Source organism: Bubalus kerabau, chromosome 23 (assembly GCF_029407905.1).
Source record: "Bubalus kerabau isolate K-KA32 ecotype Philippines breed swamp buffalo chromosome 23, PCC_UOA_SB_1v2, whole genome shotgun sequence".
In the NCBI taxonomy this organism is placed as follows: domain Eukaryota; kingdom Metazoa; phylum Chordata; class Mammalia; order Artiodactyla; family Bovidae; genus Bubalus; species Bubalus kerabau.
The window spans coordinates 26,172,244-26,187,522 of record NC_073646.1 but is presented as its reverse complement, the minus strand read 5'-3'; the positions used below and the strand labels follow the sequence as shown (position 1 = coordinate 26,187,522).

The following is a 15,279-nucleotide window of genomic DNA, read 5'->3' as shown; positions in this document are numbered from 1 at the left end:
AGCCACCACAGCATGGAGGGGATTGTCAGGCAGCAGGAGACAGCTGATACACCTGGCTTCTCAAAGCCTGTGCTCATCTCATCTCTAAAGCTTGTTTGGGGTCCTCTAGGGGCAGATGCTCTCTGCAGCCCTTAACACTCATCTTTCTGCTGCTGTCTCTTCGTGAGCTCAGGAATGCACATGATTTTTAATGATGTTCAAGGAAGGTGTCAGCCCCATCTCCTCATCACTGACTAAGCAACTTCTACTCTTTCCTCTTGCATATTACAGTCCTTACTCCATACCTGGCCTCTGAAGAATTTGTAGCAAAATGTCCTGTGTGGTTAAATTTTATATGAAATGAGCAGCAGTTGCTTTCAGGCTCCAGAGACAGTGACCTTCATGGCATCCATGTTTTCCTTCAGGGAACCACCTCTTCCCCAGCTTCTCAGTCCACATGGTTTGGAGGCAACTGCGTCTATCCCCACTCCTGGCCCTGTCTGGGCCCACAGGAAAACAGGTGCCTCTCCCTGACTGTGGAGTTTAGAGATCAGTTCAGGGGAGAGATGGTTCTTGGACTCTGCTGGGACTATTAGGAATAGGAGTCACCAGGGACCATCTCTGGGCCATGCCTGAGACTATAGATGTGGTTCCCAAAGTGTGGTCCCTGGAGCAGTAAAATTAGTATCACCTGGAACCTACTAAGAATTAAAACACTTATGTTCCACCCTAGATGCACTGAATTAGAAACTGGGGCAGGGTCCAAAAATGGGGTGTTAATTTGCTTATTTATCACATAATTCTGATGCATGTTCAAGTCTGAGATGCACTGGATTAGAGGAGAGTAGAGCTAAGTGATAAAGAAACACCTTCTTGGTGATAGCATCGTCTGAACACCTGGATCCCACCATGCCTGAAGCCAGACTATAGTCCCAGACTTTTCAGATCTGTGAGCAATACATTTTCCCTTGTTGCTTCAGCCGGTTTGGATTTCTGACCCTTGCTGTTAATCGTGAACACTGACACGTGTCATGAGACCCTGGACTTTGGCAGAATGGTCTTTCTGCAGCAGGTCTTCTTGACAGCAATGCTAACCGCAGGGCTGTCAAGATCTTCTAATTCACTCATGCTGAGGGGTGTTACTTTATTTCTACGTTGGCAGCTTGTCTGGGAAAAGTGGTTCAGATATATCACTTCCCTAAAGCACTCTGACACCTTGGACAGTAAACTTTCTACATTAAAGACTAATGTTCTCTCACCCGCAACAAGACAACAGGTCCTTTCCTGGAAGGCTATTTGATCGAGACCAAAGTAATCCAAGACATGAGGCCCTTTCATTAAAAGCAGGGATAATTATAGTGATAGAGAGGAATTAAACTCTCGTGGAGTTGCCTCATATGTACATTTAATTGACACAAATTCAATTTTATGACTTTGACCACAGATAAAGGGACAAGGAGAGAAATAACTCTTTTAAGAGTGCAGGCCATAGGCTACACTTCGGGTAATGGCTAGCTAGCTAATCCAGATCAACCCATCCCTGGAACACAAGCAGAAAGCCTGGACCAAATAGTATTATGAAACTCTGTTTATAAAGAGAAATCTGTTTGAAGGCATGGAGAGTGAATAAGACTATGAAGGGTTACAGGCAGGAAATGAGAAACCCAGCGAGGTGAACTCAGCACCTGGGAAGTGCTTCCCCTCAAGGTGCTGTGGATTCTAAGAGCTGCTGCAAAGCTGAGAAACTGCACAGACCTGGTGACAGACTTGGGGCTACAGTCTGAGAGTCAGGGTGGCCCAGAAATAGTCAGGAGTGAAGGGCACAGCAATCCAAATTACACAAGCAAATCCAAATTACAGTTGACTATTGTAACAACAACAGTAATAATAATGATGTCGGGTGAATATTTACGGAGAATTAAAATGCATGACAATAAGCATTTAATTTTGGAGAGGGGTAAATGGAGTTAGACTTGTAAGGTCTCCACTGAATGAGAAGCAGTAAACTTGCTAATTTAAAGGGGACGCTAATAAGTCAAGAATGCATGTTGCAATCTCTGGTAATGACTAAAGGATAATAAAAGGATGTATAACTAACAAGCTAATAGAGAAGAAAAAAGAGGGATAATATAAAGTAATCAGTTCAGAATAGGGCAAGAAAGGAGAGGAAAAAGGAACATAAAAGAGGCGGAACAAATAAAAACAAACAATAAGATGGTAGATTTAAAATCAAATCTATCAGCAATTACATTAAATGTAAATGGACTAAATGTGCCCATTACAACACATAGATTGTTAGAGGATAAAAATAAAAACCAATTACATGTTGTTTACAAGAGACAAACCCCAGTGTAAGGATGCAGCAAGTTTGAAAATAAGAGGATGAAAAAAGATGCACCACATAGAAGATTAAAAAAAGAAAGAAGACACACCACATAAACACTAACCAACAGAAAGCCGGTCGACTTAAAGACAAAAGCATTTTTAGAGTAAAAAAGACACAGTACATGGTGATAAAAGGTTCAGTTCACCAGAAGACATAAAAAGGCTGATTTTGTATGCCCCTCGCAAAAGACATCCCCCCACAAACAGAAAGTAAAGCATCTAAGCAGTACAGGTTTCTCCTGGAAGAGGCTAAGTGGGTTTGGTTCTTCTGTCCTTGCAGCAAGCCAAGGTCCTGTGCCTTGGAGGCATGGACATCCCAGGGACCTCAGCGTAACGCCAGTGCTTAAAAACCCAGGCTCTAAACATATCCAACTGCTTCATCTGGGGCTCAGCCAAGAAGCTTTGGTCGTCCCCACCCTGGAGGAGCAACGACTCTCTTGGGCTTAAGGAAAGATAATATGTCTGCATGGGGTTTTCTAGGTAGAGCAGCATGTATGCTACGCTTGATCATCAGTTGGAGGGATTTCAAGGGTAGATTTGGCACATGTACTTCCTTGGCCTTTAGAACCTCATCCGTGTGTGACATGTGGCTCCGATGTCATCCCATTTCAGTGTGAGGGTGGTGCAACACAAGGGTTTTCAACTCTTTTCTTCAAATCTGGCTTATGTAGGAGCATGCACCTTTATCAGATGAAGGCTGAGCTCCAAATCTGTTGAAAATGAGGATTCCACCACCTCAGTGTGCTCTTTAAGGGAGTCAATGGGACAAGCTAAGAACCACGTACTGGGGACAGCTGGTAACCCGATATTTATCAGATGGACCCACTGCGTATGCGAAGGCACGCTTCTTTGCCATGGTGGCCAGGAGGCTCACAGTCACGCCTGTGACCCCACCTCAGGCATCATTTGTTTACCCCCTGGCGTCATCTTATTGTTCCTACTCTTGTGTTCCCTTTACCTTCATTTCCTTACATATTTGTTAAAGTCTTCTCGCACTACCCAATTTGTCATGTCAGAACTTCCTGGAGAAAGGCAGATTATAAATAATTAACGAAGCTCCACTTCTCAAAATGCCACACATCAAGGTATGTGTTACCTGTTGACTTGTTGAAGACAAACCCCTAGGACCTGTGGATGTCACCTGATTTGGAAATAGGGTCTTTGCTGATGACCAGGTTAAGATGAAGTCATTAGGGTGGGCCTCAATCAAACATGACTGGTGTCCTTATAAAAAGAGTAAACTTGAACCCAGAGACAGAGGTGTGCATGGGAAAGCACCAGGTGAATGCTGGAGTTAAGTTGTCACAAAGCAAGGAACTATCAGAAGGTAGAGAGAAGCCTGGAGCAGACTCATCCCTGGTGCCTTCAGGAGGAACACGGTCCTGCTGACACCTTGATTTGGGACTTCGCAACCTCCAGAAATGGGATAATAACTTTCTCTTTCTTAAACCAATTAAATCTTAGTACTTTGTCACAACAGCCTAGGAAACTAATACAGTATTCAAAATGACTTTACTTAATACGTGATTTAACTTTAAAAATAATAACAGTTAGGGGACTTCCCTGGTGGTCCAGTGGTTGAGAATCTGCCTTCCAAAGCAGGGGACACAGGGTCAAGCCCTGACTAGGGAACTAAGATCCCACATGCCACGGGGAATTAAGCCTGCATGCCACGACTAAGAAATAAGGCAGCCAGATAAATAAGTAAATAAATATTTTAAAAATACTGTTATATATTTATATTACATTTATATTACTGAATATTAGAAAAAATAGACCAAGTGACTCCAACCAGTGGGCTTTAGGTATGTCATTGTTTAGGACTAGGCGGATGTAGGTGTGTTGCAAGCCAATAGCGGTTTAGTTGGCACATGAGGGGCCATTCGACAGAGTGATTAGGGACAGATACTCGGCAGCCAGGTTTTTAAGATTCCTTAACCTCTCTGTGCCTGGGTTTCCTCTGTATAATAGTGTTGAGTATAGCAGTACCTACTACACAGGGTTGTTTGGGTGATTAAATGTAAGATTAACATGTGTGGTGCCAAACACAGCCTGGGAGCTGATTCAGGGGTTTATAAGTGCTGGCTCTTCATTGTATTATCCAGAAATGTAAGTATCTAGTGATCGCAGCCCACACATGAAGGACGGAGGTCCCAGTGAGCCCAGAAGGCAACCAGGAAGGGTGCTTGACCACCACCAGGCTGCTCCCACTCTACCAGGGCCTCTGGAAGGCTCCTACACAATGGCACACTGCCTTTGGCTTTATTTAACACCTTGTTCTGGAGAAATTTAAAAGCCGGTATTAATTTTTCATATGGAGTGAATACCAGCAGTACAGACTGGAGTCCTGTCGAGTTGAGCAGCGGTCAGTGGAGCCAGTCTGGGTGTAGAAGGAACAATGGCCCAGGAATTGTTACACTCTCCACCAGCTGACCTTGACCAAGGGCTTGCTTTGAGCCAGGTGCTCCTCTAAGCTGACTATCCATCCAGCCTTTTAATCCTTACAGTGACCCTCAGGGCAGAGTGCTCTTCTTTAAAAAAAAAAAAAAAAAATTTTATTTATTTAGGCTGAGCTGGGTCTTGATTGCTGCATGGGCTCTTCTCTAGTTGCCGTGAGTGTGGGCTGCTCTCTAGCTGTGGTGTCCAGGCTGCTCATTGCGGTGGCTTCTCTTGTGACTAGTTGCTCCGAGGCATATGGAATCTTCCCAGATTAAGGGTTCAACCCATATCTCCTGCACTGGCAGGCAGATTCTTTACCACTGAGCTACCAGGGAAGCCCCAGAGTGCTATTCTTATCTCCATTTGAGAGATGGGCAAAGGAGGCCCAGAGAGGTTAAGTAACCTGCCCAAGGTCACAGAGCTGGTAGGCGGAAGGGCAGGATTTGTACCAGGTGGTTAGGCTGCAGAGTCTGCCAGGTCTATTTTCTGCCAGGGTTGCTGGGCTAGTGGGCTGTCGGCCCAGAGCTGCTGGTGGCCCTCTCGCCACGTCTAAGAGCTTTTCTCAGAATGAAGGGCAAAAAGGAGAAAGCTGAGCTAGGAGGTGGGGAGAGGCAGACTGCTGACACATTTTAATCACTGGGTCCGGCTGCGCCCAGTGATCACACCACCTTTGGAAGTTCATTTACATGGATTGATGTAGACATTTTCCCTTCAGTCCACTCTTTTTATCACTTGCTATCTAAAACGCCTTGTCTTGCACTTGCTTGGTGGTCTGGTGGTTAAGACTCTGCCAGCCAATGCAGGGGACATGGGTTTAATTCCTGGTCTGGGAAGAGTCCACATGCTGCAGAGCAACTAAGCCTGAGAGTCGCAACTACCGCAGCCCTCGAGCCCTAGAGCCCTTGCTTAGCAAGGAGAAAAACCACCGCAGTGAGAAGCCTGTGCCCCACAACTAGCCTGCACAGCAATGAAGACCCAGTACGGCCAAAAATAAAAGTAAGAAAATTAAAAAAAAAATCAAATATCTTGTCTTGTATTAGTATAGTGCTTTCTCCCAGTTGGGAGGGTTTGATAAGGGTTAATCACCAAATGCCTGGGTGCCTCTTGCTCACAGTCCCTCGGCCAGACCTCCAACCGTGACCCCCAGAGCCAGAGCTCTCAAGGGTCAACACAGCTCACACCCAGGACTGAAAGGAGGGTCCCTCATCCACCCCGGGATGAGGAGCAGGCTTCTGCTCAGCATTGGCCCCCTGCCGCCCCCCACCGCTGGAGCTCCCCAGCCAAGTGGTGCTCCACTTGCCCAGCCAGTGACCTTGCTGGTGATGAAGCCAGTTTTGGCTCCTTTCCTTTCCAGCCCTCTTCCAGGAACCACCTTCCAATTCAATGACTTGTTCTGGAATCCTTATCTCAGACTCTGGTTCTGGGGAATCTAAACCAAGACAATATTCACATAGCAGGGAGCAAACGCTCAGTAAAGTGGAAGGACTGTGGCCCCTTCCTCTACCTCCTACCATCTGCCTGAGCTGCTTGGAAAAGGGCTTCAAGCTTGGAGTGCACTGGTCCAGGCCTGGGTGGGGCTAGTGGTAAAGAACCCGCCTGCCAATGCTGGAGATGCTGGAGACAAGGGTTTGATCCCTGGGTGGGGAAGACCCCCTGGAGGAGGGCATGGCAACCCACTCCAGTATTCTTGCCTGGAGAATTCCATGGACAGAGGAGCATGGTGGGCTACAGTCCATGGAGTCACAAAGAGTTGGACACGACTGAAGCGACTTAGCATACTATATGGTCATGGTGGAGACATCTGACAGAATGTGGTCCACTGGAGAAGGGAATGGCAAACCACTTCAGTATTCTTGCCTTGAGAACGCCATGGACACTATGAAAAGGCAAAATGAAAGGATACTGAAAGAGAAACTCCCCAGGTCAGTAGGTGCCCAATATGCTACTGGAGATGAGTGGAGAAATAACTCCAAAAAGAATGAAGGGATGGAGCCAAAGCAAAAAGAATACCCAGCTATGGATGTGACTGGTGATAGAAGCAAGGTCTGATGCTGTAAAGAGCAATATTGCATAGGAACCTAGAATGTCAGGTCCATGAATCAAGGCAAATTGGAAGTGGTCAAACAAGAGATGGCAAGAGTGAATGTCGACATTCTAGGAATCAGCGAACCGAAATGGACTGGAATGGGTGAATTTAACTCAGATGACCATTATATCTACTACTACGGGCAGGAATCCCTCAGAAGAAATGGAGTAGCCATCATGGTCAACAAAAGAGTCCAAAATGCAGTACTTGGATGCAATCTCAAAAACAACAGAATGATCTCTGTTCGTTTCCAAGGCAAATCATTCAATATCACAGTAATCCAAGTCTATGCCCCAACCAGTAACGCTGAAGAAGCTGAAGCTGAACAGTTCTACGAAGACCTACAAGACCTTTTAGAACTAACACCCAAAAAAGATGTCCTTTTCATTATAGGGGACTGGAATGCAAAAGTAGGAAGTCAAGAAACACCTGGAGTAACAGGCAAATTTGGCCTTGGAATACGCAGTGAAGCAGGGCAAAGACTAATGGAGTTTTGCCAAGAAAATGCACTGGTCATAAACACCCTCTTCCAACAACACAAGAGAAGACTCTACACATGGACATCACCAGATGGTCAACACCGAAATCAGATTGATTATATGCTTTGCAGCCAAAGATGGAGAAGCTCTATACAGTCAGCAAAAACAAGACCAGGAGCTGACTGTGGCTCAGACCATGAACTCCTTATTGCCAAATTCAGACTTAAACTGAAGAAAGCAGGGAAAACCTCTAGACCATTCAGGTATGACCTAAATCAAATCCCTTATGATTACACAGTGGAAATGAGAAATAGATTTAAGGGCCTAGATCTGATAGACAGAGTGCCTGATGAACTATGGAATGAGGTTCGTGACATTGTACAGGAGACAGGGATCAAGATCATCCCTGTGGAAAAGAAATGCAAAAAAGCAAAATGGCTGTCTGGGGAGGCCTTACAAATAGCTGTGAAAAGAAGAGAAGCGAAAAGCAAGGAAGAAAAGGAAAGATATAAACATCTGAATGCAGAGTTCCAAAGAATAGCAAGAAGAGATAAGAAAGCCTTCTTCAGCAATCAATGCAAAGAAATAGAGGAAAACAACAGAATGGGAAAGACTAGAGATCTCTTCAAGAAAATCAGAGATACCAAAGGAACATTTCATGCAAAGATGGGCTCGATAAAGGACAGAAACGGTATGGACCTAACAGAAGCAGAAGACATTAAGAAGAGATGGCAAGAATACACAGAAGAACTGTACAAAAAAGATCTTCATGACCCAGATAATCACGATGGTGTGATCACTCTCCTAGAGCCATACATCCTGGAATGTGAAGTCAAATGGGCCTTAGAAAGCATCACTACGAACAAAGCTAGTGGAGGTGATGGAATCCCAGTCGAGCTATTCCAAATCCTGAAAGATGATGCTCTGAAAGTGCTGCACTCAATATGCCAGCACATTTGGAAAACTCAGCAGTGGCCACAGGACTGGAAAAAGTCAGTTTTCATTCCAATCCCAAAGAAAGGCAATGCCAAAGAATGCTCAAACTACCGCACAATTGCACTCATCTCACACGCTAGTAAAGTAATGCTCAAAATTCTCCAAGCCAGGCTTCAGCAATATGTGAACCGTGAACTTCCTGATGTTCAAGCTGGTTTTAGAAAAGGCAGAGGAACCAGAGATCAAATTGCCAACATCTGCTGGATCATGGAAAGAAGAGAGTTCCAGAAAAACATCTATTTCTGCTTTATTGACTATGCCAAAGCCTTTGACTGTGTGGATCACAATAAACTGTGGAAAATTCTTCAAGAGATGGGAATACCAGACCACCTGACCTGCCTCTTGAGATATTTGTATGCAGGTCAGGAAGCAACAGTTAGAACTGGACATGGAACAACAGACTGGTTCCAAATAGGAAAAGGAGTACGTCAAGGCTGTATATTGTCACCCTGCTTATTGAACTTATACGCAGAGTACATCATGAGAAACGCTGGACTGGAAGAAACACAAGCTGGAATCAAGATTGCCAGGAGAAATATCAATAACCTCAGATATGCAGATGACACCACCCTTATGGCAGAAAGTGAAGAGGAACTCAAAAGCCTCTTGATGAAAGTGAAAGTGGAGAGTGAAAAAGTTGGCTTAAAGCTCAACATTCAGAAAACTAAGATCATGGCATCCAGTCCCATCACTTCATGGGAAATAGATGGGGAAACAGTGGAAACAGTGTCAGACTTTATTTTTCTGGGCTCCAAAATCACTGCAGATGGTGACTGCAGCCATGAAATTAAAAGACGCTTACTCCTTGGAAGGAAAGTTATGACCAACCTAGATCGCATATTCAAAAGCAGAGACATTACTTTGCCAACAAAGGTCTGTCTAGTCAAGGCTATGGTTTTTCCTGTGGTCATGTATGGATGTGAGAGTTGGACTGTGCAGAAGGCTGAGTGCTGAAGAATTGATGCTTTTGAACTGTGGTGTTGGAGAAGACTCTTGAGAGTCCCTTGGACTGCAAGGAGATCCAACCAGTCCATTCTGAAGGAGATCAGCCCTGGGATTTCTTTGGAAGGAATGATGCTGAAGCTGAAACTCCAGTACTTTGGGCACCTCATGCGAAGAGTTGACTCATTGGAAAAGACCCTGATGCTGGGAGGGATTGGGGGCAGGAGGAGAAGGGGACGACAGAGGATGAGATGGCTGGATGGCATCGCTGACTCGATGGACGTGAGTCTCAGTGAACTCCGGGAGTTGGTGATGGACAGGGAGGCCTGGTGTGCTGTGATTCATGGGGTCGCAAAGAGTCGGACATGACTGAGCCACTGATCTGATCTGATAATGTATATAAGTACATTATAAGTAAACATATAGTAAATATAATAATTGCTTACAGTGGTGGCTGGCTCAAGCTAAGTGCTCAATCATTAAACACCCTGATTTTATTAAAAGGGTATCAGAAGAATCTTTCACCATAAACTCCTTTGTACCTTTATAATGTAGTATCATCTGCACGCATTGTTACCCATATAAAGTAAGAAAATTCATTTAAAAGTAAAAAGAAAAATAAAACAAATTTTCAATCGTAACCACATCTTAGCTATAGACCCAGAAAGTAACTATGGCCATTAATTTTATGTGTCCACTCAACTGAGCCATGCAGAGTCCAGCTATTCAGTCTAAGCCAGTGGTCCTGGCTTGCCACAACTAGAGAAACCCCACGCACAGCAACAAAGCCCCAGCACAACCAAAAATAATAAAATTAATTAACTAATTCTAAAAATGTAAAAACATAAATTTCTCCCTATATATATATACATCCTATTGGTTCAGTTTCTCTGGAGACTTTTTTCTTTTTCAAAGTTTCTTTTTCTTTTTTAATGTGGACCATTTTTAAAGTCTGTATTGAATTTGCTACAATATTGCTTCTGTTGCATGTTTTGATTTTTGGGGGGCTACGAGGCATGTGGGATCTTAGTTCCCAGACCAGGAATAGAACCTGCACTCCCTGCCTTGGAAGGCAAAGTCTTAACCACTGGCCCACCAGGGAAGTCCTTCTCTGGAGACCTTGACTAATAATACATTTGCTAAAGATCAGCTCAGGCCTGGGGAAGGAGGGTGATGAAGCAAGGACTCCTCCTTCATGGTACCCCAATGAGAATGATGCAAGCCCAGTGCCAAGCCCGATCACGGACCCCAGAACTCTTACTTGAGCACGCCCTGTCTTGATCCGGGAACATGGTTGGGGGCTGGGGACTCGGGTGTGGCTCAGGTTTGCTGGGAATGAAGGCCTCAGCGTTGTCCTTCCGCTTAGCAGACAAATTCCTTTCCTTTTTATTACCTGTAAAAACACAATTGTTTATATGTCACACACGGGGCAAGCAGAGATGGCACGTTCTGCTCGGGCATCTGTTTGTCTGTTCACTTATTCAGTCAACAAATATTAATGGAACCCCTGCTCTGGCACCACGCTAGCTTGGAATTAGAGGTGTGAATAATACAGACAACAAAATAAGTTTGCTGGTTTAAATAATAGCTAAAACAAAAAAAATAGTACAAGTGGGCTGTGAATTTGGCAAAAGAACTATGAAGGTTTGAACATGACTCAGGTTTGGGGAGGGGGCTTCCCAGGTGGTGCCGTGGTAAAGAATCCACCTGCCAATGTAGGGGATGCAAGAGACACGGGTTCAATCCCTGGATGGGGAAGATCCCCTGGAGAAGGAAATGGCAACCCACTCCAGTATTTTTGCCTGGAGAACTCCATGGACAGGGGAGCCTGGTGGGCTAGAGTCCCTGGCATCGCAAACATGACTGAGTGAATGAGCATGTACACACGTATGCAAGTTTGGGGACAGTGGTTCCAGGGCTTTAGAACCAGCAAAGTTTTAAGAACATGAGAAGACAGGGACTTTCCTGGTGGCCTGGTGGCTAAGACTCCACGCTCTCAATGCAGGGGACCTGGGTTCAATCCGCAGTCAGGAAACTAGATTCCACGTGCCGCAACCAAGAGTTCACATGCCCTAACGAAGAGCAAAGATCCTGAGAGCTGCAGCTAAGACCCAGCACAGCCGAATAAATAAATGTTAAACAAAGAAGCACATGAGAGGACATGCTTGGGAAAGCAGGAAAGCAGTCCGGTGGGCAGCGAGGCAGGTGGCTAAATGGACTAAAGAGAAAAATCAGGCAGAAGAGTGTAGTTCCTGGACTTGGGAACCCCCAGCCTGGAAAGGCAGAAAGCCTCGGGAAGTTTCTGCTGAAATTCCGAGGAAATCCTGGGGTCTGTGATGGCCCAAAGGAGTGAAGCCCCAGAATCAAGGGCCCCGTGGGATTCTTGACAGCTCAGGGTAGATAATGGGGACGTGGGTGAGGTCTGTCTGATTTGCACTAACTTCTCTGCCATTCCCCCCTTGACTTTGTGAAGGGCATATGTTTCTCTACACTTTCTGAAGTGGCTGGTCCCTGGTTGTCCTGACACCCTGGGCCCAAGGGCAGACCTGTGTGTGTGTGTGAGCCAGAACCCACCATGTCCAATGAGACAAGATGAAGAAAGGAGAAGGGCCAATGCTCAAATGGAGACTGACTGCCCAAGTGCTGAAAATATGCTGCTGATGGTAAGAATGACAGCTAGCATATATTCAGTTCTCCTGCAGACGACCCGGCACTGGGTCAGGCCCTTGGCACATGCTTTCTCATGTATTTTCCCAGCCAGCCATCCTAGTGAGTGGAGGGTAGGCAGAATAATGGACCTCAAAATTGGCCACATCCTAATTCCCGGAAGCTGTGAAAGTTTTAGGCGACAAAGCAAAGGGGAATTAACTGTGCTGATCAGCTGACCTTAAACTAGGGAGATTATCTTGCATTATCCTGCTGGACCCAATGTAATTACATGGGTCCTTAAAAGTGGGCTTCCCTTGTCGCTCAGACGGTAAAGAATCCGCCTGCAATGTAGGAGACTTGGGTTCGATCCCTAGATTGGGAAGATCCCCTGGAGAAGGAAAAGGCTACCCACTCCAGCATTCTGGCCTGGAGAATTTCATGGACTGTATAGTCCACGCGGTCACAAAAAGTCGAACACAACTGAGCAATTTGCACTCACTTCACTTTAAAGTGGCAGAGGGATGAAGTTTCAGCTTGGGATGATGAAAAAACTTCTGGTGAAAGACAGTGGTGATGGTTACATATAGTGTGAGGCTACTTCATGACCCCAATTTGTGCTCTAAAAAACAGTGAAGAAGGGCCCTCCCTGGTGGTCCAGTGGTTAAGAATCCACTTGCCAGGGCAGGGGACATGGGTTCAGTACCCGGTCCGGAGAAATTCCACATGCCACGGGGCAACTAAGCCCATGGGCCACAAAAAGAGAAGCCACCGCAACTACAGAGTTGCCTCCAAATGCAGCAGTGAAGATTCAGTGCAGCGAAAAGCAAATAAATAAATTTTTTTAAATGGTGAAGAAGGTAAAAGAATAGAAATGTTATGTGTAGAATGTTACAATATTGTATACAGAATGTTATAATAATAAAGGAATGTTGTCGTGAGTCTGAGTGAACTCCAGGAGTTGGTGATGGACAGGGAGGCCTTGGCGTGCTGCGATTCATGGGGTTGCAAAGAGTCAGACATGACTGAGTGACTGAACTGAACTGAACTGAAGTGATGTATATTTTACCACAATAAAACACACAAGTGGAAAAGGGCTGCTGATGAGGAGGGTCAAAGGGACATGTGGCTACAGAAGAAAGCCACAGAGCACCGATGCTGCTAGCTTTGGAGGTGGAGGAAGGAGCCAGGGGCCAAGGTGCGCAACAGCCTCTAGACACTGGAAAAGGCAAGGAAACAGGTTCTCCCCTGGAGCCTCCTGTTGACACTGCGATTTTAGCCCATCACACTTATGACCCACAGAACTATAAGATAATAAATTTGCATTGTTTTGCTCATTGGCTACAGCAGCCGTAGAAAACTGATACATACTATCGCAGACTAAGACTCTGAGGTGCAAGTCATTTTACCAAGGTCACAGAGCTAGGAAGTGATGGAATCAGGGTTTGAGTCCTCCCCTTAATCACTTTCGGCTTCCCTGGTGGCTCAGATGGTAGAGAATCTGCCTGCAATGCAGGAGACCCTGGTTTGATCCCTAGGTCGGGAAGATCCCCTGGGGAAGGAAATGGCTACCCACTCCAGTATTCTTGCCTTGGAAATCCCATGGACAGAGGAGCCTGGCGGGCTACAGTCCATGAGGTTGCAAAGAGTCAAACACAACTGAGCAACTTAAAGCAACTTAACTGAGCAACTTTCATTCTTGCTTAACCACTTTATTGCCTTTCTACCGGCTCCCTCTTCTCCATAAGATGGCCCTCCAGCAGCTGCGGAGGTCTACCTTGGCCATCAGAAGGCTATACAAGGCTATTTCCTAGGGCACCAAAGGACCCAGACTCTTGGTGCAACCCTAGAATCCTCATGTCTTCATGGAAAGTAGGCTGGGACACTCGTTTTGTACCGTGTTCCCGCCTGCCCCTCCCTCCTTTCCTAGGCTCACTCAGCTCCAGCCACGCCGGCCCTTTCTCTGTCCTCGGGTACACCAAGCTCTTTCCCTGTTCAAACCCTTTATGCTTGCTGTTCCCTGGACCTGGATTGCTGTTCCCAAGGCTGCCCCCTTCTCCTCATTCCTGATTTAAACATCACCTCCTCTGAGAAGGCTGTTCTCACCATTCCAGCTACCAGCATCCTTCTCTGACCCTGATTCCCCAGCCAGTGTCCTGTTTTATAACATTTACAACTTTCAAGACCACGGGGGTACCCTTCTTTCCTCCTCCCTGAATTCCTAACCTGACCCTGACCCAACTCTCTCCTTTCCAGTTACTGGAAAAATAACTTCTGCCTTTCTCTGTGCCACTCACTCACTGCCCCTTGATCACAAGGAGGACGAATAGGATAGAGAGAGGGGGCAGGAAGCCATCAGGGCTCAGTCCTTCCCTCTGGGCAGGGGAGGTGGGGAGGGGGTGCCCTCAGGTCACATGGTCCCCTTGCAGATGCCATTAGCTGCTGGGGCCAGGGATCTGTCTATAGCGGAGGCACAGTACTGCCTAGCCACCGATCCTATCCGTTGGAAAGCTGATCATTTGCTCATCTATCCCATGGCTATCTCTCATTTGTTTCACAACTTAGAAGGGGAAACAGAGGGGCCTGGGGTTACTTACTGGATTCTCAAAGCCCAGTCATCACTTTGTAATCTCATCTGGTTTATTTATTTAGCCTCAGGCAGGAGGAGAAAGGGATGACAGAGGATGAGATGGTTGGATGGCATCACTGACTTGATGGACATGACTTTGAGCAAGCTCCAGGAGTTGGTGAGGGACAGGGAAGCCTTGTGTGCTGCAGTCCATGGGGTCTCAAAGAGTCGGACATGACTGAGCAACTGAACTGAACTGAACTGAAAGGTTAACAGCACAGGCGCACAGGCGCACAGGCTCTGGGCTCAAACTGCTGCAGATTCACTTCTGCTCTGCTCCTTCCTGGCTGTGTGACCTTGGATGAGTTATTTGACATCTCTGTGCTTCATTCTCCCCATCGGCAAAACAAGTGAAATGACAAGACTTCCCTTGGGTTTGTGGGGAGGATTGAATGAGGGATTATATGTAAAGCCCTTGGAACAGTGGTTGGCTCATATCAGTAACAACTCAGTGTTGGCAACTGCTATTATTTATCTGGTTATGTGCTTATTGTCAGGGTTCCCAGATGGTACTAGCGATAAAGAACCCACCTGCTAATGCAGGAGATGTAAGAGATTTGGTTTGATCCCTAGGTCGGGAAGATGCCCTGGAGGAGGGCATGGCAACCCACTCCACTATTCTTGCCTGGAGAATCCCCATGGATAGAAGAGCCTGGTGGGCTATAGTCCATGGGGTTGCTAAGAGTCAGACACGACTA

At 46.1% G+C, this 15,279-nt stretch overlaps 1 protein-coding gene across 1 annotated transcript in view; it reads right to left on the bottom strand.

The window, feature by feature from the left end:
• Positions 1-15,279, bottom strand: part of KATNIP (katanin interacting protein) — a 236,744-nt gene that overhangs the window by 105,144 nt on the left and 116,321 nt on the right. Inside the window, exon 8 of the mRNA XM_055562308.1 lies at positions 10,568-10,699. Within this exon, the coding sequence (XP_055418283.1) occupies positions 10,568-10,699 (132 nt within the window). The remainder of the gene's footprint in view (positions 1-10,567; positions 10,700-15,279) is intronic.